This window comes from Peromyscus leucopus, chromosome 7, assembly GCF_004664715.2.
Source record: "Peromyscus leucopus breed LL Stock chromosome 7, UCI_PerLeu_2.1, whole genome shotgun sequence".
NCBI lineage: Eukaryota > Metazoa > Chordata > Mammalia > Rodentia > Cricetidae > Peromyscus > Peromyscus leucopus.
This window is the reverse complement of record NC_051069.1, coordinates 62,461,409-62,488,958: the sequence shown is the minus strand read 5'-3', so window position 1 is coordinate 62,488,958 and position 27,550 is coordinate 62,461,409. Positions and strand designations below refer to the sequence as shown.

The window sequence follows — 27,550 nt, the reverse complement described above, 5'->3', positions numbered from 1 at the left end:
AGTATTTTCTTCAATGGTTTCCTCAAGGTGATGTCAAAGCACATTCATCTTTCTATATATACAAAAATTAAAGTATATGCCAACATGTTATACACAAAAAATACCTGAGGTCTATTGTTGGGATGTTAGTAAATACAGAATCAAGGGGGTAAATTTTTACTATGTCCATGTCTCTTAAAATGCCAAGCACATGCATTGAGATGAGAGTTCATCCAATACCCAAAGTGAAACAAACTGCCATGCTAAGAACTCATAGGGTCATTTTTCAAGGCAATGTGGTATTAAAAGCCAGAAAATAAGTCAAGAGACATGCAGCTTATGATTTTAACGCAAGCGTATGTAAAAACAAAACCTCTTTTCAAAAGATGTTTAAATTCATACTAAGGCTAGTGAATAAGCCAGTTTCCAAGCCCTGAAATACATTACCTAAATAACAGGGTAACTACTCTTATATACAACATGTATGCAAATATTTTCGACTTCATTCTGGTTAATGCTAAGTAACTAAGACAGATGTAAGTCACTTTAACTATACAAATGCTTCCTGGGCCATGAAGAGATGTCATTATTAGTGGCCTTCCCAGGCATCCTGCTCAGAGCAAGATCATACCTTTGTAATTAATGAGTACACTAAGGAGAGGGGTTCTATACATTTACTATCTTGGTTGTATATCCCTGTGATTGGCTAATCTTGGTTGTCAACTCGACTACATCTGGAATCAACTAAAACCCAAGCAGATGGATACACCTGCAAGGGGTTTTCTTGATTGGATTATTTGAGGTGGGCAGCAGGTGATGAGTGAGGTTCAGGGTGTCGGCCCACCAAGAGGCAACCCCCTCATGGATAATTCTTGGGTAGGCAAGACCCTGAGAACACAGACCCCAGAATGTCTTTGCTTCTGCTGTGCATCTGCATGCTTGCTGCTGCAATCTTTTCTCTGGTATCTGACATGGTGTACATTAGATGTGGGGAATCCCCTACTGCCTGTATTATAGTGTGTTTATCTCATGAAAACATCCTGATCTACTGGGCATTTTTATCTGTGGATTATTAGAAAGATGATTCCTCCTTAAGCTGTACTGTCTAATTCATACAACGTTGATGAATAAAAATAAATGCTAGGCTATGTTTCATAGCTAAGGCTTATAAGTTTCACGAGGCCTATGAGTCACACTTAGGAGCTATGTTAGGTCACAGATCAGATTTATCATTTAGGAAATCATTTGAGTCCAGGAGACAGGCTGGCTCAAATTCCTTTAATATTAACGCTGAGAAATGCAGTCACAGGTTTCTTGTGTACCATTAGGTGGTACTAAGCTTCAAAACAGCTTTAGATTAGACCAGATGCCTTACTAATGGTTTTTAAGATAAACATTCACAGAAAAAGCAATCTTTAAGTTCACATGGACATACTAAGCTGTCTGGCTAAGTCATAAATACAAAATAGCCCAATTATTGCTAGCTGTCAAATGATTAATTCCTTGCACCCATTCTTGAGCTCAATTTGTGAAAACAAATTGATTAGTCAGTGCTACAAAAAATAATTTGACTCTGCAGCCCCGAAAGTAGGGCTACAGATTTCTTTTGATAGTCTCACAACAGGCCCTGGCTCTGGATCTTGTGAAGGAACTGGGAGTTTCTAACTAGTGCTAACATTTCTAATTAGTGTTCCATATTCCTCAAATGATTTCTCTTGGCGTTTGTAATCCCTGCCTTATCACTGCCCCACCCCTCAGACAGCACCAACTTCCCATTTATCAGGGTAGATGTATTGACAATTGCCTTCCAAAGAGGAACAGAAACTGCCTCTCTGTTTCACACTGGGGCCGGGCTATCATATATGACCTCCAATTGTGAAGATGTATACTGTCTTTGGGCAACACTCTCATGGAGGAAGGCAGGCACTGAACTCCATGTATGTATCACTGGGCCACAAGGTCAAGGCACACAGATATTCTTCACATTTTTAAATTTAAAAATTAACTTCACTGTCAAAAATTTCAAAGATATAGGCAGCCATCACTCATCCATCTGCTAGACTCTCCAACCTCAGGGCATAAGCACAAGGCCACTATTCTCCTAACAAATGTACAAATTAATTATTTTGATATAATACCCACTACATATTCAGTATCTTTATTAGTGGTTGTTCTAAAAACTTTTAAACTGGATTGTTGGAGCATGAATTTCTAGAAAGGTTATATGGTTATGCGGTTATGCATTTTTAATGTCATTGGTCCCTCTCTTTTCCCCTACATTATTCACCTGTTCATTGAATCCCTCAGCTATCTGGGAAAATGTCCCGTAACTTGGACCCTGTGCTGTCACTTAATTTGTTCATTTGCCCCACATTTCCAATTACTGGTTAGTTAGTTCTAATGTGGGATAAAATTCTGGCTCACTTGTATTTTTGAACAAATCCTTTTGGAAAGTATAATTATGCCAGAGGAAAAAAAGTCCTAGCACATGTGGCATGTGTCTGTGCATGTGTATGTGTGCGTATGTGTATATGTGTATGCATGTGTCTGTATAAATGAGAGATAAAACACTGCATCATATAATGCAACACTTTTGAAAGGTATAAAATTATTAAAATGTTTTAAATAGAGACAGCTTGATGAGTCCTTCAGCAGAGAGGCAGAGGGATAGAAGAGACTCATGTGAATTCATGCAAGATACCACAACATCTTTCTCTTCGTCATTGATTCAATGGGTTTCATTATGTTGTGATGCTTTTCAAGTTTGATTATATGTAATTAAATATTTGAGAAAGTGCTGGGTCCCATTTAAGGGTATTCTCAGTACATTAGCAGATTACATAGCAGAAAACCTATTCTATAAAATGCCAAATGCTAAAAGGAAAATAGCTGCTAAGCAAGACTGTGACAGCTAATCAGGCCACCCTTCAGACAAGAGGGAAAAGTGGGGAACACAGGGTGGTTCAGCAGGTATACAGCTTGCCATGCAAGGTGACCTGGGTTTGATGTCCCCAAACTATGTAAAGGTAGGAGGAGACAACAAAGCCCACAAAGTTGTCCTCTTCCTGTCTTCCTTACACATGCTATGACATGTACATTTCCCTTAACCCCTTCACACACATGCATGCACACATGCACGCACGAATGCAGGAAAGCACACACACATTATTAATTTAAAAAAGGAATGAAAGATACAGAATGACTTTCAAAGCAATCAAAAACTGAAATGATTCATGACCATCAGAGAAGACTTAGAGTACATGCTTAAGCTCAGTACCACAAACAAAATCAACAACAGCAACAAGAATAGGAAAAGATGCTAAGAGATCTTATAGGAGAAGGTGAAGAGCAGGAAACCACTGTCCTGACAGCAGGACGCAGAGCACAAACACAAGCGACAGATAAGGAACCACACACAAGGCAGCAAGTCATTCAGCTAACTGGTGGACAAGAGCAGAGGAAAAGGGCGCACGGCACACCAAACTAGAGAAAAAAATCAAATCACCTAACTTTATAGCATTATATATAAATAAATGTGTCCAATTAAGATCAGAATGGATTTTTCCAAAATATTAACAAAGAAGCAAAAATACAAATGTGACTGAAGAATACGTGGCCTCCCACAGGAAACTCGCTTTCCCTTTGGATGCAGAGACTCGGGGTGAAAGTGTGGGATACGGTACTCCAAGGCCATGGAGATGAAGAGGACTATTCTTTCAGCCAACGACAAAATGGACTTTGACACAAAAACTGTAACAAAAGCTAAAAAGGTCAATATACAGTGACCAACTGATCAAAAAAAAGATACAAATATTATAAACATATGCAGCTAATTTCAAAGCATAAATTTTATAGACCACACAGTACTACACTTACAGAAGGAGATTCCACCAAAAAAAAACCTAGTAAATATCCATGAATATAACAAGATACAAATTCCTATGTGTTACTTTATGTGGTGCTAAAGATAATTAAGTCAGCTAAAAATCATGGCTGGAAATAAGGAGGATGCAGACACATGAGACAGAGATCTGAGGAAGAGACACATTCTGTGACTGAAGGGACACTGAGTAAGAAAACAAAAAGGAGCTGGAGACTGTCTGTCTTTCCTGGCAGAGATGGAAAACTCACTTGCTCTGAGGAACCTGTGCTCAGATTGTTTCACACTGAGTGGGGAAGGAGCACTGAACTGCAGAACAGAGGATGTACTTACTGACAAAGCAAGAGGAACAACAACGGAAAGATAAGCAACAATATAACCATGCAGATTTAAATAAGGAAACATCTTCTAATGAGAATGCCTGCAAGTAATGACTGTAAATGCCTGAGGGCTGTGGAGCCTTCCATCTGCAGACTATGCAGGAGCCCCTGGAACGGCTCAGGACGTACATCTGCACCTTCAGTGCTGCATGTTCTCAGCACACTGTGCATGCCTGCGGGCCAGCTGCTGTGAGGAACGGTGGGGAGGAGTAACTCAACATTATATATATATGTATACACACACACACACACACACACTACATGGCAAGTGAGATGGCTCAGAGGCTAAGAGGGAACTACTCTTGCAGAGAAGCCATGTTGGTTCCCAGCACTCCCGTCAGGCAGCTCACAAGCGCCTGTCACTCCAGCTCCACAGCATCTGACACCCTGCTCTGGCCTCCACAGGCACTGCCCTGCACTCATCCACAAAGCAGCACTCAGACACACATACATACGGAATTTTAAAAATGCAGGGCTGCGCCCCTATCTGAAGAGAAACAGAGGAGGAGGAGTGGATGGGGACGCAGGAGGGACTGGGAGGAGAGGCAGGAGTGGAAACTTTGGTTGGGATGCAAAAAATAACAACAACAAAACCCCCAAATAAACAAAAAAAGAAGAGAAAGGGAGGGAGGGGGGAGGGAAGGAGGGAGGGAGGGAGGGGGGTAGGGGTATAAGAGCTGGAGAGACGGCTTAGCAGTTAAGAGTACTTGCTCTTCCAGAGAACCTAGTTGGACCCTCAGCCCCCAAATCATGGATCACAACCATCTGCAACTCCAGTCCAGGGAATCCAATGAGCTCTCGGGCCTCTGTGGGTACAAGGCATGCACATGGTGCACAGACACACTTGCAGGTAAAACATCTATACATATAATCTTAAAAGCAAAAATAGAACACTAGAAAAAATTCTAAGAGGAACAGATCAGAAAGCCCAAGTCAGAAGTCTAGCTCTGCCTCTAGATCATGGGCATCTAACAATACCCAATCTCTGTGTCTGTTTCCTCATTTGTTAAAAGGGAAAAGTAAGAGTTCTTATTTGAAAGGGTCCATAAACAGGAAATAAGGTCCTGCACACAGCACTGACGACTGCCTCAAACAGGTGCTATTCAAATCACCAAGTGGTGACAACGTAGGACCCAGAGATAAGCTGTTCCTGGGTGCTGTGGTTCAGAGCAAGAACGGCTTACTGAGAAGTTGGTGGACCATGAGGGCCTCGGTGTCACTCAATAGCTGGCTGATGGGTCCCAGCTGAACGGGCATTAGGAGGTGGGGCCTAGCTGAAGAGAGGGTCAAATGGGAGTGTGAGGCTCAAAAGTGAGTTTTGTCACACTTCTGTTCCCCTTCCTCTCTATCCCGCTCCCCGGCTCCCAGGGTGTCAGTAGCCTTCTTCTTCTTGGCCTAAAAGCAATGGCCTGAAACCTGTGGAGACGTTTGCTTTTTATGCTGTTCTCAGGCATTTGTCACAGTGATGGAACACTAACAGTTAGCCAACAATTAGTAACACTTTTTATCTCCATGATTCCAAAAACCAAAGTTATATAATATTCAGTAATGAATTCATATCAAACATTTATCTTCTATAAGACAATACAGAAAGGAAGAATTTGTATTTGTATCCTGCATGTTACAACAGTATTATATTTACTGACAAGTTCACTCATACAAGTTATATTTAAAGTAATCATAATAATATCTTTCACAAGAATAAATAAAATGTTTTAATGAAACTGAAAGTATTCAGTGTTATTTATGAAATATACTAGGATAAAATCATTTGGCACTTTAAGTTTTAAAACCTTAGGGGAAAATGGAGTGTTTTGTGTTAAATGGAATAAAAGTTGTACTAAAAGCTCGTAACATTCAGAAGAGTGAAATTATGCTATTTCCTCCAGGCTCAACAGCAACGTTTGTCTAAGAGCAGACTGTTGTATCTCACCTGAGAACTGGTCATGCGCTGAGATGAGCGAGCGATGTTGGCAGGCAGACCGAAGAAGCTAGGTTTATCATCCTCTGGGAGCTTCTCAATGACAGCACGATAGTCCTACAGGTAAAGAAGAAAGAGCTAATCACCAGAGACGGATTTACAACACAGAAATACCAAACAGTGGACAGTGGACAAACTCCTAAACAGGTACTCAGGTTTCACATTTGCTAGAGAAATACTTCTGTCAGTGTTTTCCTGATCACCCACAGGAAGTATTGTCACTAATACTCCTCTGTGCATTAACTACTCGACACTGCGTCTTCTAGTTCCAACTCTTTACACACAGACTGTCTCTGAGTGGGTTCAAACCAACATATATAAGTTGGTCTGCCTATCATGTGTAAGATGCTGGGCTAGATGTGTTTAAGGGGTCTTAATTTCTTACAGCACACCAAAGACCCACCTGCAGAGTTCAGCTGTTACATACCTGAACAATCACTGGTTGTTTTATTTTAAAGAGTAAAATTTTCGAGAAACCCTATAACCTACAACACAACCTGGTGTTCACTACTGTCATCAGTACACCCCGTCTTCTGTTACTGCTGGAGTGTGTGGACACATTGATAATCCCAGCATTCCAAGCTAAGGATCACTCTGAGGACTGCACACACTTCCTTGGTACCAGCCTAACACTTACTTATCCCTAATCTTACATGAAAACTCAAGGGCAAACCAAGAAGAAACATTCACTTTGGTCCAAAGCTGGAGTCATTCTCCTAGAGGTAAGCTATGCTAAGGTATCATATACATGCATGCAAACATACACAACCACACAGCATCTGCTGAGCAAGGGTGGATTTCTTTTCATTCTGTCACATCCTTGGCAGCTGCTCCTGAAGAAAACAGGATGATTTCAGGAAGCCCAGGACTATGATGCCCTCTGACACTCTGTCCCTTAGCTCAGTGACTGTCAATCTCCTCCCAGTGTCAGTTATAGTACACAGAGCACGTGTGCACTTGCAGCCACATGGGCATATTATCATTCCTCTAAGAAACGTGGCAGCTAATGTAATAAGATAGAAAGCTGAACAGAGACCATTATGAATCTTATGAAATTAAAACCTATTTAGAAAGTTAAACACTTGATTCATTCCAAACTATGTTTTAGACTGGTTGGAGGTATTTGTCTTCTGAGACTGACTTGCAAACCAGCAGTGTGGCAGTCACAAATCCCAAGAGCAGATCCCCACAGAGACACAAGGGAGTGTCTACCATATGCCATCATTTACACAAAGATTAGGTGATTGGAAATCAGTACAAAGCCTCTTCTGTAAAACAAGTAGTAACTAGAAAGAAGTAGGATCCCGGCATCTGGCTCGTTGAGGTTATTACAAGCTGCTCACACTCATGTGTCCAACATATAAAAGTCATTGCTGTACACACCTATTGTATGCACATTTCTGCATGAATTTTATCATTCAAAATAAGTTTCAAGCAATACAAACCAATGACTTGGGGGATGTCACCTGAAAACACACATATTTGCCCCTCTGCTCTGTGGCTCTAGTACCAGAAAGTAAGTTGCACACTGTATCCCTTTTACATAGTACTTGGAACAGTACTGTCACTCAACAGATGTGCAATGCACTGCTGAGTAGCTAGGTAGGCACACGACTCAAGTGGGATCATGATTAACAACAGAAAATATACTCAATAAGTAACAACTTTAATGGTGCTTTTCAAGTTTTTGGTTGTTTTTCTCAAATCAAGAATATTTTTGAGAAATTATGTGAGTGAGGAAAAATATCACAAAAATGAGAGTAATATATATATCAAACACATATGCTTATCTTTGTAATTAATGAAGAAATATCACAGTACCATCTGTAGTAAAAATAATGTGGCATTTATACAAATACAGGCTTATGGAAAAGTAGCCAGAATTGGATCCTATGGGCTGTATTTAGCACATGCCACAGAAAAAGCAAGTACCATCAGGCTTGAGGCAAAAGCTCCAACTTGCTAAAATAAACACACATGTAAGCAGCGGAGGCTGGCTAGCCACCGGTAAAGGCACAGCCTTTATTACTGTTTAGGTCTGCTCCACACATCTATGTCTGTCACAAACTGAAGCTAGGCAGGCTCTAAAGTAAAACCTGTTTTGTGTTCCTCAGCGTTTCAGAAGTGGTGAGTCTCCCACTGCAGCTCTTCACAGAAGCCCCAAATCACGTGAGTCTCCTTGGCACCGTACTCCCAGTTTGCCTACACGCTATCTTACAATCACAATGGTCAATTAATTAAACACCCAAGTTTTTATTAATGCAAGTTCCAAGAATCAGATTGTGTATTGTCAAACCAAACAACCTGCACCGCAATTATTTGTACACTTGGAGAACCAGTGACAAATTCATCATGCAATTCATGCATGTGCAGGTACAGGAGATGCATGGGAAATTATTATTTCCACCTACCAAAATGCTGCAGGAGTTAGGGAGGGATATGGAATATGGAAAAATGCTTTTCTTGTTCCTTTGGTTTAGTTCATCAGTTACTGAAGAATTAAAAAACTGCTTCAAGTACGACTGGAGAACCCTAAGGTCAAAACAGTTATCCACACGTCCTCCATAGATAGCATTTTCAAGTAAGCCATGTACAAATTCCCACTGGACATCTTTGGTACCTATGAGAAAAACAGGTACTGTTATTAATTTTACTTTTAAAAGTATTTTCTTTATTCTTCAGAATTTCATACAGCTATACAATGGAGTATGATCACATCTCCCTCATTTTCTCCCTTCAGCTTTCCCCAACACTTCCCCTTCCCAATTTCATTACTTGTTTCCCCTTTGGTAACCCACTCTGTCAGGTTAGTGCTGCATATATATGCTTGGCTACAGGGCATTCACTGGAACATGGGAATCATGCAAGTGGCCACAACCTCTAAGAATGATTTTCCCTTTCTAAGCAATGGCCAATGGCTCCCCACTAAGGCGTGAGGCCTGTAGATCATCTCCTCTGTCAACGTGGAATTCTGTTTGGCTTTCTGTGCAGGCAGCAAAAGCTCTGTGGGCTCACAAAACAGGAGCCACGTCAGTCCAGAAGACAGCGCTTCACAGCACCCTCCCATCCTCCGGATCTTACCTTCCTTTAATTTCACTTTTAAAATGTAAATATATATATATATATATGTGTGTGTGTGTGTGTGTGTGTGTGTGTGTGTGTGTGTGTGTGTATGATTTAATCATTAAGATATAGCGATATATTTAATACAACTTAATGATTTCTTTAAATAGTCACTATTTAGTGAAGATTTTCTTTCTAATGATTTTACACTTATCAACTCAATCAGGTTATGAATATGACAGTTGAGATCTAGGAGTCTGGGTCACCATAATAAGGAAATCACAGGACAGATCTAGTGTGTAAACAGCACATTCTGAACACAAGGCCATCCTGTTTTCTAACCACATAGTAATACCTACTTAATTTGGAAACCCCTTGGAAAAACCTGTTCCAAATGTAACTTTATCCAGAATGGCTGTCCAGTGCATATTATTAACGAAATATATAAACACAGAGCATACTATCACCTGTGCTTTGGTAACACAAGCAGCTCACAAGATAATCTGATTAAAGAGGGTAGCGGGTCTTCACACAGTAGTCTTCTGTGGTGATATATTGTGTGCCGTAATAAACTTGCCTGAAGATCAGAGGACAGAGCCAGCCACTAGATTAGACATAATGGTCAGGCAGTGGTGGCACACACCTTTAATTACAGCACTTGAGATCTCATGCCTTTGCTTGGGAAGCACACATGCCTTATATCCCAGGGAGTGATGTCTGGGCAGAGAAAGTTATATAAGGTGTGGGGAAACAGGAACTCACTCTCTTTAGGCTGAGAATTTCACAGAGGTAAGAACTAGTGGCTGGCTGTTCTGCTTCTCTCATCTTTCAGCTTTCATCCTGATATCTGGCTCTGGGTTTTTTTTTTTTTTTTTTTTTTTTTTTTTTTTTTTTTTATTAAAAGACCATTTAAGATTCAAACAACAGTCTCCTACATGTTATAGTCTACAGTCAACTCTGCTATTCTAGGAGGAGAAATGGAGCATGGGGCGGGGGATGCAGATGATGGGCAGAGCACTTGGGCTTCATCTCCATTCCTCACAGCACAAAAATAAACACGCACACACAGGGAAGCTGTTCTCTACAACACCACTGCATTCTGCAGCAGAGACATATCACAATCATATCACAACACCACTGCATTCTGCAGCAGAGACAGATCACAAAACTACTGCATTCTGCAGCAGAGAAGTATTGCAATCACATCACAACAAAACTGCATTCTATAGCAGACGTATGCAATCATGTCAGCAGTAATATTAAGACAAAGTGAGGAAGCCTCAGCTCTCCAGTTAATATAATAAACATGTAACTATATTCAAATATCCAGTTTACTTCACTGGCATTACTGGTTTGCTATTACTGTTCATTTAATATACTTATATTTTCCTATTTACTATTGCTATTTCACTGCTATAAAATTCAGAGGCAGGCAAAGCAAAGGGACTGATAACAATGTTACTCTAAGCCTTGAGACATAAGTGATTTATGTTGCCTTCTGCATAATTAGGCTAACCCCATGATAGAGGAATGAGAAATTGTCCCCAGCTGAAACCTTACTATCAACAGTGACTAAGAAGCAGAGGACTTCACATGACCCAATTTTCCACCCTCCTTTCATACTCACTAACTGATACAGTCATAATGGCAGGCATTGCTAAATATTTCACCAAGGATTGCAGAAACAAGAACACACGTTCAACTTATAAAGTAGAAATGCCAGCATGTGAAACAGATTGAGGAAATTTTATATTTAAAAAAATTTGTTTTTCTTTTAGACTTGTTCTGCAAACAACATTTATTTTTCAAGAGAACTTAAATTATGAAAAGGCAACCAACAATGTCAACACAGTAAGTGTGTTAAAGGTTAGCTGCTCCATGTGGTTTTCTCATCTAGGCACTCATCCTTATCCCTTTGCTAAAAACAAGTTACACAACAATTTCTATGCCCATGACGGATACTATGGTAGATGTTAACATGCAGATAATAAACAAAGGATAGACATTCTCTCACACTGACTGCATCATGCATTCCAATGCAGTGAAAGATGGAAACAAGGTAACACAATAAATGCACAACGTATTCTGGGTCACGTCACAATCTACACTTTTCACTTTCACGACTGTGTACATAAGCAGATGCGTACTAAGCAGTTCGGATTTATTAGAACAATAAAGCAACAAGGAGGGTAACAAAAAGATCCTCTGACCGTATTGCCAAGAAAAGGCTTTCATAGAGAAGAAACTTCTAAGCTGAAATTCAAATGACAAAAGGAAGACTTAATGACTGCACAGAGGAGCCTTTCGGGAAGAGACCCCATGAAAGCCTGTCTGAAATGGTGCTGTGGAATAATGTTCTTGCACACTGTAAAAATTTGTCACTCTAAGTGGTTTAATAAAATGCTGATTGGCCAGTAGCCAGGCAGGAAGTACAGGCAGGGTGACCAGACTAGGAGGATTCTGGGAAGAGGAAGGATGGAGTCAGGAGTCACCAGCCAGACATAGAGGAAGCAAGATGAGAATGTCATTTTGAGAAAAGGTACCAAGCCATGTGGCTAAACATAGACAAGAATTATAGGTTAATTTAAGTGTAAGAGGGAGGTAGTTAAGCCTAAGCAACCAGCTGAGCATTTGTAAGTAATATTAAGCCTTGGAGTCAATTATTTAAGAAGCAGCTGCCAGGTTATTTGGGAACAGGTTAGCGGAAGAGAAACTTCCACCTACAGAATGGGAAGCCTGATGGTTAAGGAAGAAAGGCTTACCTTTCCAGATGGATGGCTGCACAGTGTGGAGCATGCTCAAGCGGGTGGAAGAAGAGGAGACCAGAAAAGAAGTTGCACACACACACTACTAAGGCTTGACTGCAGACAGACAGAACCATGATGTGACACAGAAACAAAGAAAAGCCTGCCAAAGGACAGGATATCTGAGAAAAACAGGAGAGCTGGGAGAGACTGATGGGCTTGAAACAGAACATGCATGGCAATGCCATCCGCTGGAATGGGGGACAGCAAGGCTGACAGGGACATGGGGCAGGCTTTGTCAACTGTGGTTGCGGCACTTAATTTAGATTTTCACCAACCTAATCTGCTCTCTGATCCACTCTGTGTCTAATCTCTAATGTCCCCTTGACTCAGCAGTGCACATCGGAATAGGGATGAGCTTGCTCCCGGCTTCAATAGCCCTGTGGGATGAAGTCACAGGTTTCATTCCTGCACTACCTCAGAAGACTTACTTAGGGATTCCACCAGCACTCTACAAATTCTTCATTCTAGTCCTGCACCACTGTGATCCAGAGTATCAATTCTTTAGAAAGAGATCTGAACAACTCAACTGAAGCCTGAAAATTTTGTTGGCCACACAATGGACACAAGCTCTTTCTGGATCTGTTTCCTGAAAACTACTGGTAAGTCAGAATTCTAATGCATTATATCAAAATCAATGACCGCTATAGACAATCCAAGAACCTTCAGATAACACAGGTATAGCAGTCGGGACATTAAAATACCCAATACAAAGCAAAACGCCAAATCTGTGATGGGAATTAATCACTTATGTAAAAACATGAACAGCAGTGCAAGTCCAGTCTTGGTGTTTTGTTTATTAAAGCTTACCATCAAAGAGCCTGTCAATGATGTTGTACCCAGCCCGAAGATCTGATAAAGAAAACTCATAAAACTTGGTCCAACCCTATTAAAGCAAATTTAAGACACAGTAAAATCAAAGACATGTAATTATACATCACCATCCTTAAAAATTTAAAGAAAACATTCACTATATACTAAAAAGTAAAATCTTTAAAAATCAATGCATCATATGTTTAAAATACAATTTTAAAAAGTCTACTGACCTCAGAAGCATGAAATGACTTTGTAATTCTACTTCTGTTTTTATCACTATGTATACAGCAGTGGAGTCGTAGTACAAATGTAGTACATTTCTTAATCTATATACCATATGCACATTCATATGTTTCCTATAACTTTATGCTTCAGAACTATACATTTTGTCCACAAACACAACAGAAATACTGCCAAATAAGTCCTAGAAGCATACATTATTTCTGTATGTTCATTTATATTATGCATGCAACAATTACCAAACAGCTATAATGTTTATGAAAAACATTCCTAAAACATGATACTACAGAACAATGTGAAATATAAAAGTAATTTCTATGGGGTTTCCATTAACTATACTAATTACATAAATAAGTTCAAACTAAAAATTTTAAAACTTGGATAGTGTTAGTATTTAGGAATATATCAGTATTGATTAACCATTCAAAATATTTCTTAAATGTTCATTACAGATGAGATTCCAAGCACGTAAGAATAAACTCAAACACAAATCTGTTTCCATGTAGCTTCTAGGCAAATGCAGAGACAACTCAAATACATGTAATACATATCTATATAAGGTTTGATAGTAAGAAATACATTTGCTACATATATGAGAAAGATATAACCCAATCTAGGAGATAAGGATATTCAGCCCATGGGAAAAGAATATGATGGATAGAGAAGTGAATATTTTGAAAACTTCAGGAAGAGATTAACAGTTTTGAAGTGGATTATAATTGAAATGAAATACCAACAAATGGTATAGACTGACTTTGAAGTCTATAGGATACATGGAGTCCTGAAAGAACACCAGGTTGGGAAATAATTAACCTGTGGTTAAGAAACAAAAATCAGAATATTTTCATCAAGGTCCCTACCAGCTCAAGGCTACACACATTGGAATTATGTTTTGAGGAAGACTAGTTCTTGACAATGAATTGAGGAGAAAGGTGAGCAGAGGTACACCAATAACAACCCATAGAATGCTAACTTGAGAAAGGTGTGTGAGGTCCTTTATCTAAGGCTATCTTGAAGGAAACAGGTATGGGGAGTTTAATTTTTGAAATTTGAGATATCTGTTAAGATATATACCACAGAAGTAGTACCCATTATCACTGGGTACCTCCAGTGGGTCACAGGCTGACCTTCATACATCAACCCAATGGCACATGAAGCATATAACCATACGTTATATAGTGTAGAAGACTAACAGAAAAACACTGAATTGGAAAACTAAATTATGACATAGCCCTACCTTTATAGACTAAATTATAAAAATATCCTAATAAATGTAAATCTTAAGTTCTATCAAAACATACTTATAATTACCTGTGGAATATAATTTCTTCTTTCTTGACAGGCAGCATGAAACCACGCTAAACTAAAGAGAGCATGAGCCCGGTGTAGGTTATCTTTTTTGCTAATTTGCTCAGGAGTCCAAGACTCATAAGTACGCATCAAATTCTTCTTCAAACCTGGAGGTGACTAAAAGAATAAAATATCAAGAGACTTCCTATTGCTTAAAAGATTACAAACACAGGAAATCTGCTTCAACACGTTTTCTTCTTAATGGAGGAAGATTTTCACCAAAAGCCCGATTTAATTTTCTGTTACTGCAAAGTATACAAATATAGAATCAGCCTTAAACCTTGCACCAAATACTCACATTATTTGCTAATCCACTGTATTTTCAAAATAAAATAAACCTATTTCACCAAATGTATTCAAAATTACAAAGTAAGTATCATGTGATCATTAAGAATTTCTTGTTTACCAAACCAAAATTGCCATTCATACTACTAGTGTGACACTGAACGCTAACAAGAGAAAGGACAGGCACAAGATGAGTGCAAAATTCCCTTTAACAGTTTTTAACCTTTGAGTTAACCTATTATGATGACTAAGAAGTTACAGACTATCCCTTAAAAATACAGTAATTTCACCTATGAAGTGGAAGGTGAATTTGCCTGTAACTGAAGTTTGGGGGAATACATGTGGTTATAGATCTCTACTACAAAATAAAATAATCTAGTTAAGAAGGGGGAAAGGAAATGCCTTAGATACTTCTCCAGAGAAGATGCACAAACATTCAACAAACATGAGAAGGGGCTAAACACCATTAGTCACCATGGAAATGCAGATCAAAATCTGAAGGATCTATCACCTAACACTGATCAAGATGATCACCATGGGGTTATTTAAAAGAGATGTTGGCAATGATGTGTTGAACTTGAGCGTTATTAATGGAAATATAATCAGTATAGAAGCATTGTCTGAAATAGCACAAAGACTCTTCCGAAAGTTAAAAATAGAATTATCAGATGATCCAAAAAATGGTTAAGATGGTAAATTTTGCATTGTGGAGTCTGTTTTTTTCCCTATAAACAACAATAACAAAATGATATGAAATAAAATTTGGAAATAAGATTAAAACCTTTTTCTATCATCTCATGCTATTTATGTAATTCATACCTTACAGTAGTATTAAAAAGTTTTTACAGTTTTGAATAATAGATGTTTACATAACTTTAGAAGGCAATGTATAGATTATTTTTCTTCTGTAGCTAAGGATAGGACTTCTGAATCATCTTACCTCATATGTTATCTTCAAGCTTGACTGGAGTAAAATGGGGGTGAAGTTGGGATGAACTTCTGCAGTGAGCCACAGACGGAAGGTATCTTTAGGTTGAAGAGTATTCAATTCCTTTTTACAAAGCAATAAATAAGAAGGTATGTCAACACACACACACACACACACACACACACACACACACACACAATTTCCCTTTGTCATATTTTGATGTTTCTTAATATTTGGACTATACTTCCTTTAAAGTTTTATCTTCTCTATGTAATAACAAATAAATCACGTAATAATAAATAGGAACGTGGATTTGGAGGACATTACCCTGAGGGTTTAGTGACATCCAGTCTTTGCCACTCACTTGCTATGTGACCTTGAGAACTATAGCTTACAAAGTCACCTCTAAGCAAGCAGTTACTACACGGATTGTGGCAACCAGGTCACAAAGTGCCTGGAGTACAATAAACACAAAGTCAACCTCAGCTATAGGTACTAAGTTGAAGCTGCCATCTAGACTCAGGCCTCATGGTCTCATTGTTTCCATTCCCATTTTCACAGTTATGCAATGTTACCCATGTCTTACAATATGAGTTTTAAAGGGCAACATACAAGGTCACCTGCCCTCGCCCCTCCTATCATACGTTTAAGTCATTTACTCAATGCATTCTTCCTTCCTGGAACTTGATAACACTTGTCTGTTGCCATATAATCTAAGCACCATGTTTCATGGATCCTCTCCAGTCTTCACTACCTCACTTTTTACCAGTGCCAATCAATGTACACACTCAGCACCCAGCAGTTAAGGATTAGTGTGGTCTGTCTCTAGGTTCAATGTACACCCTCACCACCCAGCAGTTAAGCGTTAGTGTGGTCCGTCTCTAGGTAGAAGTGCTGCATGTAACCAGCCCCACACAGATCTTGACTTCCCTCATATACTCAACAGGTATCTACTGCTTGGGTAAATGAGTTACAGAGCAGTCTGGGCTACAGAGTAAGACCCTTTCAGAAATAAAGCAAACAACAACAAAACCCTGATTGCTCTAAAAGATAGTGAAAACTAACAAAAAAATTTAATGTAATCTTTGCCAAACTCTAACATTCATTATCAGTGTCATTTAAAAGAAAAGCAAAGAGAAAAAAAATTAACAAAATCATGGCCACTGTGCTTGCTGAAAATTAAAATTGGAAAATGTATTCACATCTCACATTTTTTTTTGGGGGGGGGGTTTCGAGACAGGGTTTCTCTGTGTAGCTTTGCGCCTTTCCTGGGACTCACTTGGTAGTCCAGGCTGGCCTCGAACTCATAGAGATCCGCCTGGCTCTGCCTCCCGAGTGCTGGGATTAAAGGCGTGCGCTACCAACACCCGGCTGACACATCTCACATTTTTAAACTGTAAAATGTATACAGAATTTTGTACATCTACAAAAATTCAAGAGAAATGGCACATTTGTCATTTGGCTGTATTTACAGTATGCTTGTAAATTTTGACCTGAACTTCTTCTTTTTTTTTTTTTTTTTTTTTTTTTTTTTGAGACAGGGTTTCTCTGCGTAGCTTTGCGCCTTTCCTGGAGCTCACTTGGTAGCCCAGGCTGGCCTCAAACTCACAGAGATCCGCCTGGTTCTGCCTCCCGAGTGCTGGGATTAAAGGCGTGCGCCACCACTGCCCGCCCGACCTGAACTTCTTAAGAGGAAAGAAAAGGAATAAAAAATTGTTTCTCAACTCTTTGAATATCATCTACTCCATATGTTTCAAAGAGCTCTAGTTAAGATCTGCTTTCAAGGCATTAGCTACAATTACTATGCTGATTCAGTGTCTCTCAATCAACTGTTTAGAAGAGAAAGCAGGATCACTGGTCCTTATACTCTAAAATACAAGTGAGTTGTTACATATCAATCATATTTTTATATACTAGTGGTTTCCATGGAAAGCATTATGTGAATATTCAAATAGCTTTTTGTTTCAAATCTATGTCTTCTATTGATTACAAGTAACAGAACCAGAAGTTCATCAGCTTAGTTGCTGTCTCAATCACAGTTTTATCAATTACCTATTCTGCACAAAGTGCTGTAATTGCCAATTTATTAGGACTGTACACATCTAAACATCTCATAAGGATACAAAGGCAGGCCTTATCTACTGTTCTGTTTAATTCTATTCAAGATATTACTCTACCAGTTTAATTACTAACCCCTCTGGTGAGGGTTTTTCTCTGGCTCTTTAAATCTTAAGCCTTTCTAAGTCATCTAAGTCTACTTCCCCACATTCCCTACCTGTTCTTCTTTGTACCATTCAAGGTATCTCTTCACCCCTTCTGCTAGCCATGCACACCTCCAGCACCAACTGTGATGTTACAATTACCCATGATACCTTTTCTCTGTCTACAGTTAGCCACGCCCTACTCAGGTTCAGGAGCATATCTTTTTGCAGCTATGTCTCCCAAGATCAGACTGTCTTTCTTAACTGGGTAACAGACTTTTAACTACAGGTCTCTCTTTCAAACAGATTAATCAACTTGTTCTGTCTTAAGACTATTTTTCTCCTGGGCCACTTAAGTTAAATAAAATCATTGTTTCAGTTTACATTTAGCTTTTGTAAGCACCTAAAAACCTCTGTAATTTCCAGAAACAGATAACAAAACATGAGCATAATGCAATGTTATAAACAGATCTTCTGCAATCCATCAAAGCATCTCCTATTTTTCTTCTATAAAAATTTGCTAAGCTTCTGTCAATCTTAATAAATTATTGGATTCCCTTTCCTACCCTTTAAAAGAACAGGATTTTGTAGACTTCCTACTAAAAGATCAATTTTGTTTGGCATACATGTAGTTTTCAAAAAATGAATAGGCCTACAATTATTTCTTATCAATCACTAACTTTCCTAAATAGAACAACACACATCACTTGAACACTGATGCAGCTTGGAGATTATGCACTGAGATGTTTCATGCTCTTGTGCCACATCCATCTCAAGCTACCTGTGGTGGTCTGAACGCCAATGACCCCATAGGCCCATAGGGAGTGGCACTATTAGGAGATGTGGCCTTGTTGGAGTAGGTGTGGCTTTGGTGGAGGAAGTGTGTCACTGGGGGTGGGTTTTGAAGTCTCAAATGTTCAAGTCAGGCCCAGTGTCTCAATCTCTCTTCCTGCTGCATGTGGGTCCAGATTGGGAACTCTCAGTTCCTTCTCCAGCACCATGTCTGCCTGTACATTGCCATGCTTTCTGCCATGATGACAATGGACTAAATTTCTTAACTGTAAGCCAGCTCCCAATTAAATGTTTTCGTTTATAGGAGCTACTGTGGTCTTGGTGTCTCTTTCACAGCAAAAGAAACCCTAAGACACTACCTTCTCCAGAACTGGAAGCCAAGACACCACAAGATGTAAGTTCTTCAAACAGAGCCAGTCTCCATTCCGGGCACATTCTTTTAGCATTTGAATTGCTAAATCAGCTTGACCTTGACCCATGGCAACCTACACAAACAAAAACCCCAGTGAAAAGTATCTGCTAAAACATTCTAACATAATATTGTCAGAGATTAAGGATAATAATTTCTAAACCTCTACAACTGGCTTTAAAATAGGTTTTAAGAAAAAGCAAAAACAAATACCAAGAATTAATCATCTTTTCCAAGAGCATTAAATAATTCATAGTTTAGATGAATAGTTTTTATTCTCCTGTCAAAGTCACTGATCACAGGTACAGCCTGTGGAGGCCCCTGATTCTGTATCACATACAAATGCATACTGTTCTAACAAAGATGCTATCTGTTCACCAGTGACTGCATGGAAATACCAGGCCCTGTCGTTGCAACTAACCAGAGCTGCCCTGGCAGATTTATTTCTTTTTAAATTTTAATGGGTATGAAGTATTTGAATTTTTAAATCATTGTGTTTTAAACCATAAATCTTAATGAAAGATATTTATTAACTTTCTAAAACTGATAATTAAACTAATAAATTCATCTTCAAACCTGTGTGAAAGTTGACTTGAAAGATGATGAGAATGAGCATTAAGAAAAACAGTATGCTATTGGATGGGTTTTGCTCAAAATATTTATGCATTTCTTTGCTTTTAAAAGTCAAGGAACTTTCAGGTAAACATTACTGCATTTGCTATAAATGCATGTAATTAACAATTCTAAAGCCATTTCAAACTTTAATCAGATGTATCCATTCCCTATTGTGATTTGACAAATAAATACAATGTTTAGTGCCTTACTTCAAGTTGTCTTGAAAGTTTTGGAAGCCTAAAGTTGTGCTCATATAACATCAAGGCGAAGAGCCATTTCACCCCTCCCTCTTCACATCCTGTACCTTCACACCCAATCACCTGCTCCCCTTTAAAAACACACTGGTGATTACACTGGGCTAATCTGGATAAATCAGAATAATTTTCCCATCTCAAGTTCCTTAATTACATTCACAAGACTTTTTTGCTAGTCTTGAGTTCTGGATATGGACACCTTTCAACACTACTTTTTAATTGCCCATTCACTGTTAGGATCTAGGGTCTGGGGAGGCAGGGGGAAAGAATAGGGAAGTCCCACCTACCTGGTGGTAACACTCACTGCTTCTTTCAGCATTAGCAAGTTCTTGAAGTTCCTGAGAAGGGTCGGCTCCCGGGGAAACAATTATCAAGATGGGCTCGATGTCTAGCGTCTCTTTGTATAAACGTTTGAGATTCAGGGGAAGAGGGGATAACTCCTTCAGTCCTAAAACAAGTATTACAGAAGTTAAAGAAAGAAAAGCAATATTAATTATAAAATATATTAAAAATTAAAAATAATTACATGTAGTCCATGAGTCACCTCTCTGTACAGCAAAAGGAGACCATCCCAAAAAACCCACAACTGGACACAATGCAGAGCATGATGGATTGTTGGGGAGTGTACTGGGTGGTTGTGTGTCAACCTGACACAAGCTATTGTCATCAAGGATCCTCAGCTGAGGACATCCAGCTGCAGCTATTCTCCCTTCAGTGATCAATGCAGAAGGGCCCAGCCAATGTGGATGGTTCCATCCCCGGGCTGCTGGTACTATAAGGCTGAGCAAGCCATGGGAAGCAAAGCCAGTAAGCAGCTCCCCTCCATGGCCTCTGCATCAGCTTTTGCTTCCAGGATTCTGCCCTGTTTGAGTTCCTGTCCTGATTTCCTTCAGTGAGTGATGAAGTTTAAGCCTAATAAACCCTTTCCTCCCCAACTTGCTCTTTGGTCATGGTATTTCATCACAGCAACAGAAACCCTGAGTAAGACAGGGAGCCTTCCCCAATGGATACATTTACATGACAGATCCTATATCAGTGGTTCAGCAGAGAGATCATAAGACGCAGAACACCAGGAAATCTGCAAGGAAATAGTCTCTCCTTGAAATGGCTGTATAAACAAAACCAGAAAATGGTACCATTAATGGACATGTTAATGTGGAAGTGAGGAAATTCCATGGGTCCCACTCCTGAACAAAGAACCACAGGCAACTAATGACTATGGGAAGAAAACACTTAGCTTCTCCCAGGAATGAGCCCTATTATTGGTTGTCCAATGCAGAGTGGTAAACATTGAAACCAAATACACACAAACAACAAAAAAAGACTCAGCAGGTGGTGTGTGTGTGTGTGTGTACATATTATGTGAAAACACACACACACAACAATAATAATAAAGAAAAGGCTATGAACTTGAGAGTGGAGGGGTACTGGTAGGGTCTGAGGAGGTACCTGGGAGTGGCTGGAGGGAAGAAAATGAATAGGAAATGGTATAATTCTATTTCAATTAAAATACTCTAAAAATAAGTACATGACATAGACTAGAGATACTTGATTAATTTTTAATCTCATGTTATATTTTTCTCTAAAAGTCACTCAAATACTAATAGCACTACTTATGAATGCTTCCAAGGATGTATGCGTTTATACCCCTTTTCCTGTGAGGTGCCCTCTGCTTGCCACATGACTATCAGTGGACCCCGACTACACACAGACCAGCTGAAGAAATGAGGAGGTAGGATTAGCATCTCTAGACTTTACAACAGCCAAGCAAACACTTTTCCTGTCCTGAGACAGGACAAAGAGTGTTTCTGGCACCATGATAGTGAGTCAAAGAGGAGACCCAAAGCACCCTTCGTCTGTGAGGGGCCTTGTGCATGTCACTAACAGGCACTGTGCTCTGGCTTCCTCCACTGTAAAAATAATCACAAGTACTTTGGAGCCCAATAATCTAATGTCAATATCACAGACTCCACTTGTTCATCACCTCCTGTGCTAAGCATTACACCAGCCAGTATACGAATCTGCTGTCTAAATCACATAAGAACCTTGAAAAAAAAATGTAATGGTCATTTTCTGTGAAAGAAAACTAATACTCAGAAGAAGCTCAATGTCTTGCCTCAGGGCGCTCCACCATGAAGAGCCAAGTGTACTCAAACAGTTCAGCTACGCCAACTTTGAAGTCCTATTCAGACAGGCAATAACAAATTTCCTATTACATATAAATCTCTTCTGCCCATAATGCATTATCTAATAAAAAGTCAAAAATGCCCACTTCAATGAAGAGCTTAAAATAGACTTGTTCGAGCTAGTGTGTAAAAAGAATATGACACAGAACGTAAGAGAGGCTGCGGAGACGTAGTGCACAGCAGAATGAACAAATGAGCAAGCAAGGTTTCCATGTCTACAAAGGCGAAATGAGTAGAAACAGACAAGACACCTCTAAGACCTGTGTAGTAAACACTTGAAAATATGAATCCAGTGCCATCAGTACGAGCCAAGAGGCACTCATAGGTATGGAAAGATGCATGTTGCACCCTGATTCGCCACCTCTACTCCTCACAACAGCAACTCACAATGGTGAAAAATTTGCAGAGACAGCCATTCCTATTACTAAGTGGAATGTGTCCCTAACAGCCACTTAAGATTAATGAACTTAATCTAGAGTCATATTTTACAAACTTTATGCTTAACATTTTTGTGGTGATATTTTATTTGTATGTTAATAAATAAAGTTTGCCTGGAGATTACAGGAAATAGCAAGCCATTTTAAGTAAACACAAAAGTCAGGCAGTGGTAGCACACACCCTTAATCCGATCACTTAGCAGGCAGGGTCTCTGTGTGTTCAAGGCCACAACAGGAAATAGAACCAAGCCTTTAATCCCAGTACCAACCATAGAGACCTGGAGGTCCATACAGACAGACAGACAGTGACAGAGCTGTGTAGGAAGAGGAAGTGATGTAGCTGGGCTAAGAGAGCCAAAAAGAGGGCAGAAAAGCAAGGCAATAAAAGCCTGGGTAGACAGAAAGTAACTTGCATTTGGAAGCTGCAGAGTTGGTGAAGTAGGTTGGCTGGTGGCTGTCACTCCTACATTTGGCTCCATGTTTTTTATTTAATAAGACCATTTAGAAATTCTTCTACACATTTTTTTGTCTTTACATCCCAAACCAAGTCCCCACCCCCAGACCTCCCATCCACTCCTCTTCCTCTGTTTCCGGGCCTCCCATGAATATCAGCCCAGCCATGGTTTATCAAGTTGCAGTGAGACTATGCGTCTCCTCTTCTACAAAGGCTGGATGAGGCAATCCAGCAGGAGGAATGGGTCCCAGAAGCAGCCAACAGTCAGAGACAGCCCTGCTCTCACTGTTAGGAATCTCACAAGACCAAGTTACATACATGCAGAGGACCTAGGTTGGTCCCATGCAGGCTTCCTGGTTGTTAGTTCAATCTCTGTGAGTCCCTAGGAGCCTAGGTGGTTCTGTGGGTTTTCATGTGGTGCCCTTGACCCCTCTGGCTCCTACAATCATTCCTCCCCCTCTTCCACAGGATTCCCTGAGCTCTTCCTAACATTTGGCTGTGGGTCTCTATATCTGTTTCCATTAGTTGCTGGGTGAAGCCTTTCTGATGACAGTTGGGTTAGGGACCAATCTGTGAGTATAGCAAAATATTATTAGGAATCAGGTAATTGTCTAGGTAAAGGATTATGGACTAGCCTCTGTCATTTTGGTTGGTCCTTCTCAAATCCCTGATCACTTTGATGGCTAGACTAACTGTAGTTTTGTCAGCTAGGCAGCAGCAGACAACCAGCTCCTTCCCCTGAAGGCTACAACCACCTTGGTAGTTCACTAGTTAGGTGGTGGGAATATTATTTTAAGGTGTGTTACTTTTGTTTATGTTGCATTTGTTTAACTCTGTGAAGCTGTGATACTTTGCCTGCCTACAACACCTGATGGTCTAGTAAAGAGCTGTGAGGCAGGAGAGAGAAATAGGCAGGATTGGCAGGCAGACAGGATAAACAGAAGGAAAAAATCTGGGAGGGAGGAAGAAGTAGCCAGAGAAGGAGGACTCCAGGGTCCAGCCTCCAAGCTACACAGAAAGCCACGGGGTAAGAGTAAGATTTACAGAAGAAAATGTAAAAGCCCAGAGGCAAAAGATAGATGGGATAATTTAAGTTAAGAAAAGCTGGCTAGAAACAAGCCAAGCTAAGGTTGGGCATTTATAAGTAAGAATACGCCTCCATGTGTGATTTATGTGGGAGCTGGGTGGCAGGCCCCCCAAAAGAGCAAAAACAAACAACAACAGTTAGGTTTCTTGTAAAAAATACAGACAGGTTTTCCTTGTTCACAAGCTTCATATTAAAGGATAGACATCTTTCAGAGGTAACTTTCCACTAAAGGAACATGATTTGCAATAACTGTTCTCCATAATAACTAATTGTGTCTCTAGTAAATGAATAGACAGGGAAAAGGAGTTAAAGTCTATGCAAGTTTTAAAAGTCTAAGAAAATATTTTAAGATATGTGAAGGCCTAAGGATGTGAAAGCTTAAGTAAGTTCTGAAGGTCTCAAAAAATGATGTAAGATATATAAATGCAAGTTGTAAAGGTTTAAGTGAGTGACTTAAGATACATGAAGATGGGGAATGTTTCAAACTTCTATGCTATTTGTTACCCTGGGATTTCAGAGGTCCAGAGTTTTAACACTGATAAATGGGGTTCTAATAAACCAATAGAGTACCGACTACTTACTATTCAGTCATGAGCTCAAGATTTTGAATTTCCTTTGGTTGTCTTCTAAGTATAGACTTAAATGCGTGTTTCATTAGGCTAGAACATATATCAGGCTCTCTAGACAGAAAAAGTATTCATGCTTTTTAACCCAAAGCCATAGATAGCCTTTGCTATGATGCCAAGGTAAATCTGTTCCAGCTGTTTTACAGACACCTGCATGTTCCTGGGAAAGAGTGCTGCTACTCCATCACCGAGTCTGGCCTGGTGAAAACCAGGGTTGTGTCACTCTAGAAACTGGGAGAGGACCTTAGACTGTGACCATCCCACTTCCTCTCCCTTACTCTGGTGGAAGTCCTCCCTTTTCTGCCTGGCTTATCCCCATTATGGGACCAGTCGTTTTCATTTGTCTATTTTTTTCTTCTAGTCCCTTGTCTTCTCTGCTCCCTCTAGGGAAGGATTTTCGAGATCTCCAGGGTGGTAGTCAACTGAGTGCTTTTTCACCCATACCTCTCACTGAGTACAAGCCCACTGGCTCCCAACTCTCCCTCCCCACATTGTCCCATGCCAACAGGAAGTAGGCAGATTTGAACTGGTGCCCACATACCCAAAAAGGTCAGGATGTTGTTCAGTTGGAGCCTCTGGCTCCCTCTACATGGTCCTAGAAGCCCCATTCTCATTCTCTCTCCACCCCCCCCCCAAACCTGTTTGAGAGAGAGGGAAGGCACCACAAAGCCCAGCTCTGCAATCTTGGAGGCTATTGCAGCTTCTTTCCCTGAAGGTGCCAGCTGTCCGAGTTCCTGCCTAAGCACTCAGCTTTTGACAATACTTGGGCACAAACCCAACTTGTGATTGTCATCACCCCTTGCCTACAATCTATAAAACTCTCCTGCCCTGGCTTGGGTGTGTGACTTCTCTAGCCTCAATCTCTGGGACCAGAGAACCCACATGGGAGCTGCTTTGCTCAATATACCTGTTGTTAAACTTTTTCATTTCAGCTTGATCTGGCTTACTGCACTGGTGGAGAAACACATAATGGGGTAAGGTTGGGGGCAGAAAACTTATTAGTCTTTTCCTCAATTTCTTTAAGGAGTTTTTCATTTTCTCTTTAAGAATCTCTATCATCTTCATAAAGTTGTTTTTAAGGTCATTTTCTTGTGCTTCAGCTGTGTTGGAATATTCAGATCTTGCTGTCATAGGATAGCTGAGCTCTGTTGGTACCAGACTGCCCTGGCTGCTATTGATTGTATTTTTACACTGGTGTTTAGACATCTGGGTTTGGGATGATTAGTTCTAGTCCCTGATTTCTGAGTTTGTCTCGGTTGGATTGGTGTTTTGTTCCTTGGTTTCTGCTTCCTCTTTGGTTTTCTAGTCTTTGTGGCCCAGATTTCTAGCAGCTGGTGTGATCTCTGTCCAAGTTGGGAGTTGGCTTTCTGGTGGTTAGCTTGGCCTTTGGTGCAACAGGGGGTCTTTGTTGATCTGGTGTGGCTGGAATCAGCTGGAATTGAGGACAGGGTCTAGCAGAGGCAGCAGCTATGAGCTGGGAAGGCATGGACCACAGAAAGGGTTTCAGGGAACAGAGTCCAGGGAGCAGGGTAGCTCAGCTGGCAGGTGGGTCACTCACCAATTCTGACTGGAGTGGCCTACACTTGAGTGGTGGAGGTCCGCTGGGCTATGTTAACTAATTTTAAATTGTTATTAATCACACAATTTTGAGAACCAATAAAAATATTTTGTACTTATGGTAACGTACTAAGACATAGATCTATTCAGAATGGGGGTGTAGTTGAGATAGGGCTTGCCAAGCATGCAAAATTCCTAGGCCCTATCCCCAGCACCTGTATTAAATAGGTGTTGTGGTGCACACCTATAATCCTAGCACTAGGAAGGTAGAGACAGGAGGAACAAAATTAAGGTCGTCCTCAGCTACATAGTGAGTTCAAGGCCAGCCTGGCTCACATGACTGAAAAAAACAAGAAGAAAGCTGAAATACACTTGCTCAAACATTATTTCATTTATGTATTCATAAACTCAAATACATGTTCTAGGACAACTGCATTAAATATAGTCTTATTTAATAAAACAAAAATCTTAAAAAATATGGATGATCATGACTCACCAACTAAAATCACCATACTTAATTTAAGAACTAATTCAGGACATGGAACAGAATCATACACACTGCAGCTGTTGAACTAGGTAAAAACCAGGGAGACATCATGTTTTTGAAATAGCAATCTGGATGAGAATTTCTAATAGCCTTAAAAAGGAATTGAAGTTATAAAAATGTTATGGTAAAAGACAAATTACTGGAGGAAAAAAAAACCTGGTTCTTGGATAGAATAAGCAAGAAAATCCCACACTGTAATAAAGTACATACATCTGTGTGCATAAAAAATAAGAAAGCTATGGATATTTATGTTAATGACAAAATAACGGGTACTTTTATATTATTCATCCATCTCCTGTGAATACTATGATTGGCATCTATTAAGTGGCAAAATATGTCAAAATATAATAAAGACACTTTGTTATGAAATCACTGCTGACGAAGTTCCAGGCTGTTGTGAACTGCCTGCTGTGGACGCTGAGAACCGAACGTGGGCCTCTATAAGGGCAACATGCTCTCTTCACTGCCGAGCCACCTCTCTAGGTTAGGAATTGGTATTTGATTCTGAGAATTTGGGAGAGACTTTAAAGACTTTATGCAAGAAAGATTTCTTTTGGGTTTCAGAGACTGCACAGCCTCCAGAGGGGAAGGGCTGCAAACCAAACCAAACTGCAGCAGGGGAAGAGAGAAGGCAGGCAGCCCTGTGTGAGTGCGGATGTTCTCCATGCTTCTGCAAGAC

The 27,550-nt window shown here is 39.9% G+C and overlaps 1 protein-coding gene across 3 annotated transcripts in view; it reads right to left on the bottom strand.

The window, feature by feature from the left end:
- Dync2h1 (dynein cytoplasmic 2 heavy chain 1) overlaps positions 1-27,550 on the bottom strand; it is a 230,942-nt gene that overhangs the window by 37,698 nt on the left and 165,694 nt on the right. For all 3 annotated transcript variants that reach the window (XM_028890970.2, XM_037207771.1, XM_028890972.2), the window contains 7 exons: positions 20,265-20,425; positions 19,059-19,184; positions 15,719-15,829; positions 14,455-14,610; positions 12,898-12,973; positions 8,632-8,840; positions 6,173-6,277 (listed from right to left, as the gene is read on the bottom strand). In XM_028890970.2, the coding sequence (XP_028746803.1) occupies positions 6,173-6,277; positions 8,632-8,840; positions 12,898-12,973; positions 14,455-14,610; positions 15,719-15,829; positions 19,059-19,184; positions 20,265-20,425 (944 nt within the window). The remainder of the gene's footprint in view (positions 1-6,172; positions 6,278-8,631; positions 8,841-12,897; positions 12,974-14,454; positions 14,611-15,718; positions 15,830-19,058; positions 19,185-20,264; positions 20,426-27,550) is intronic.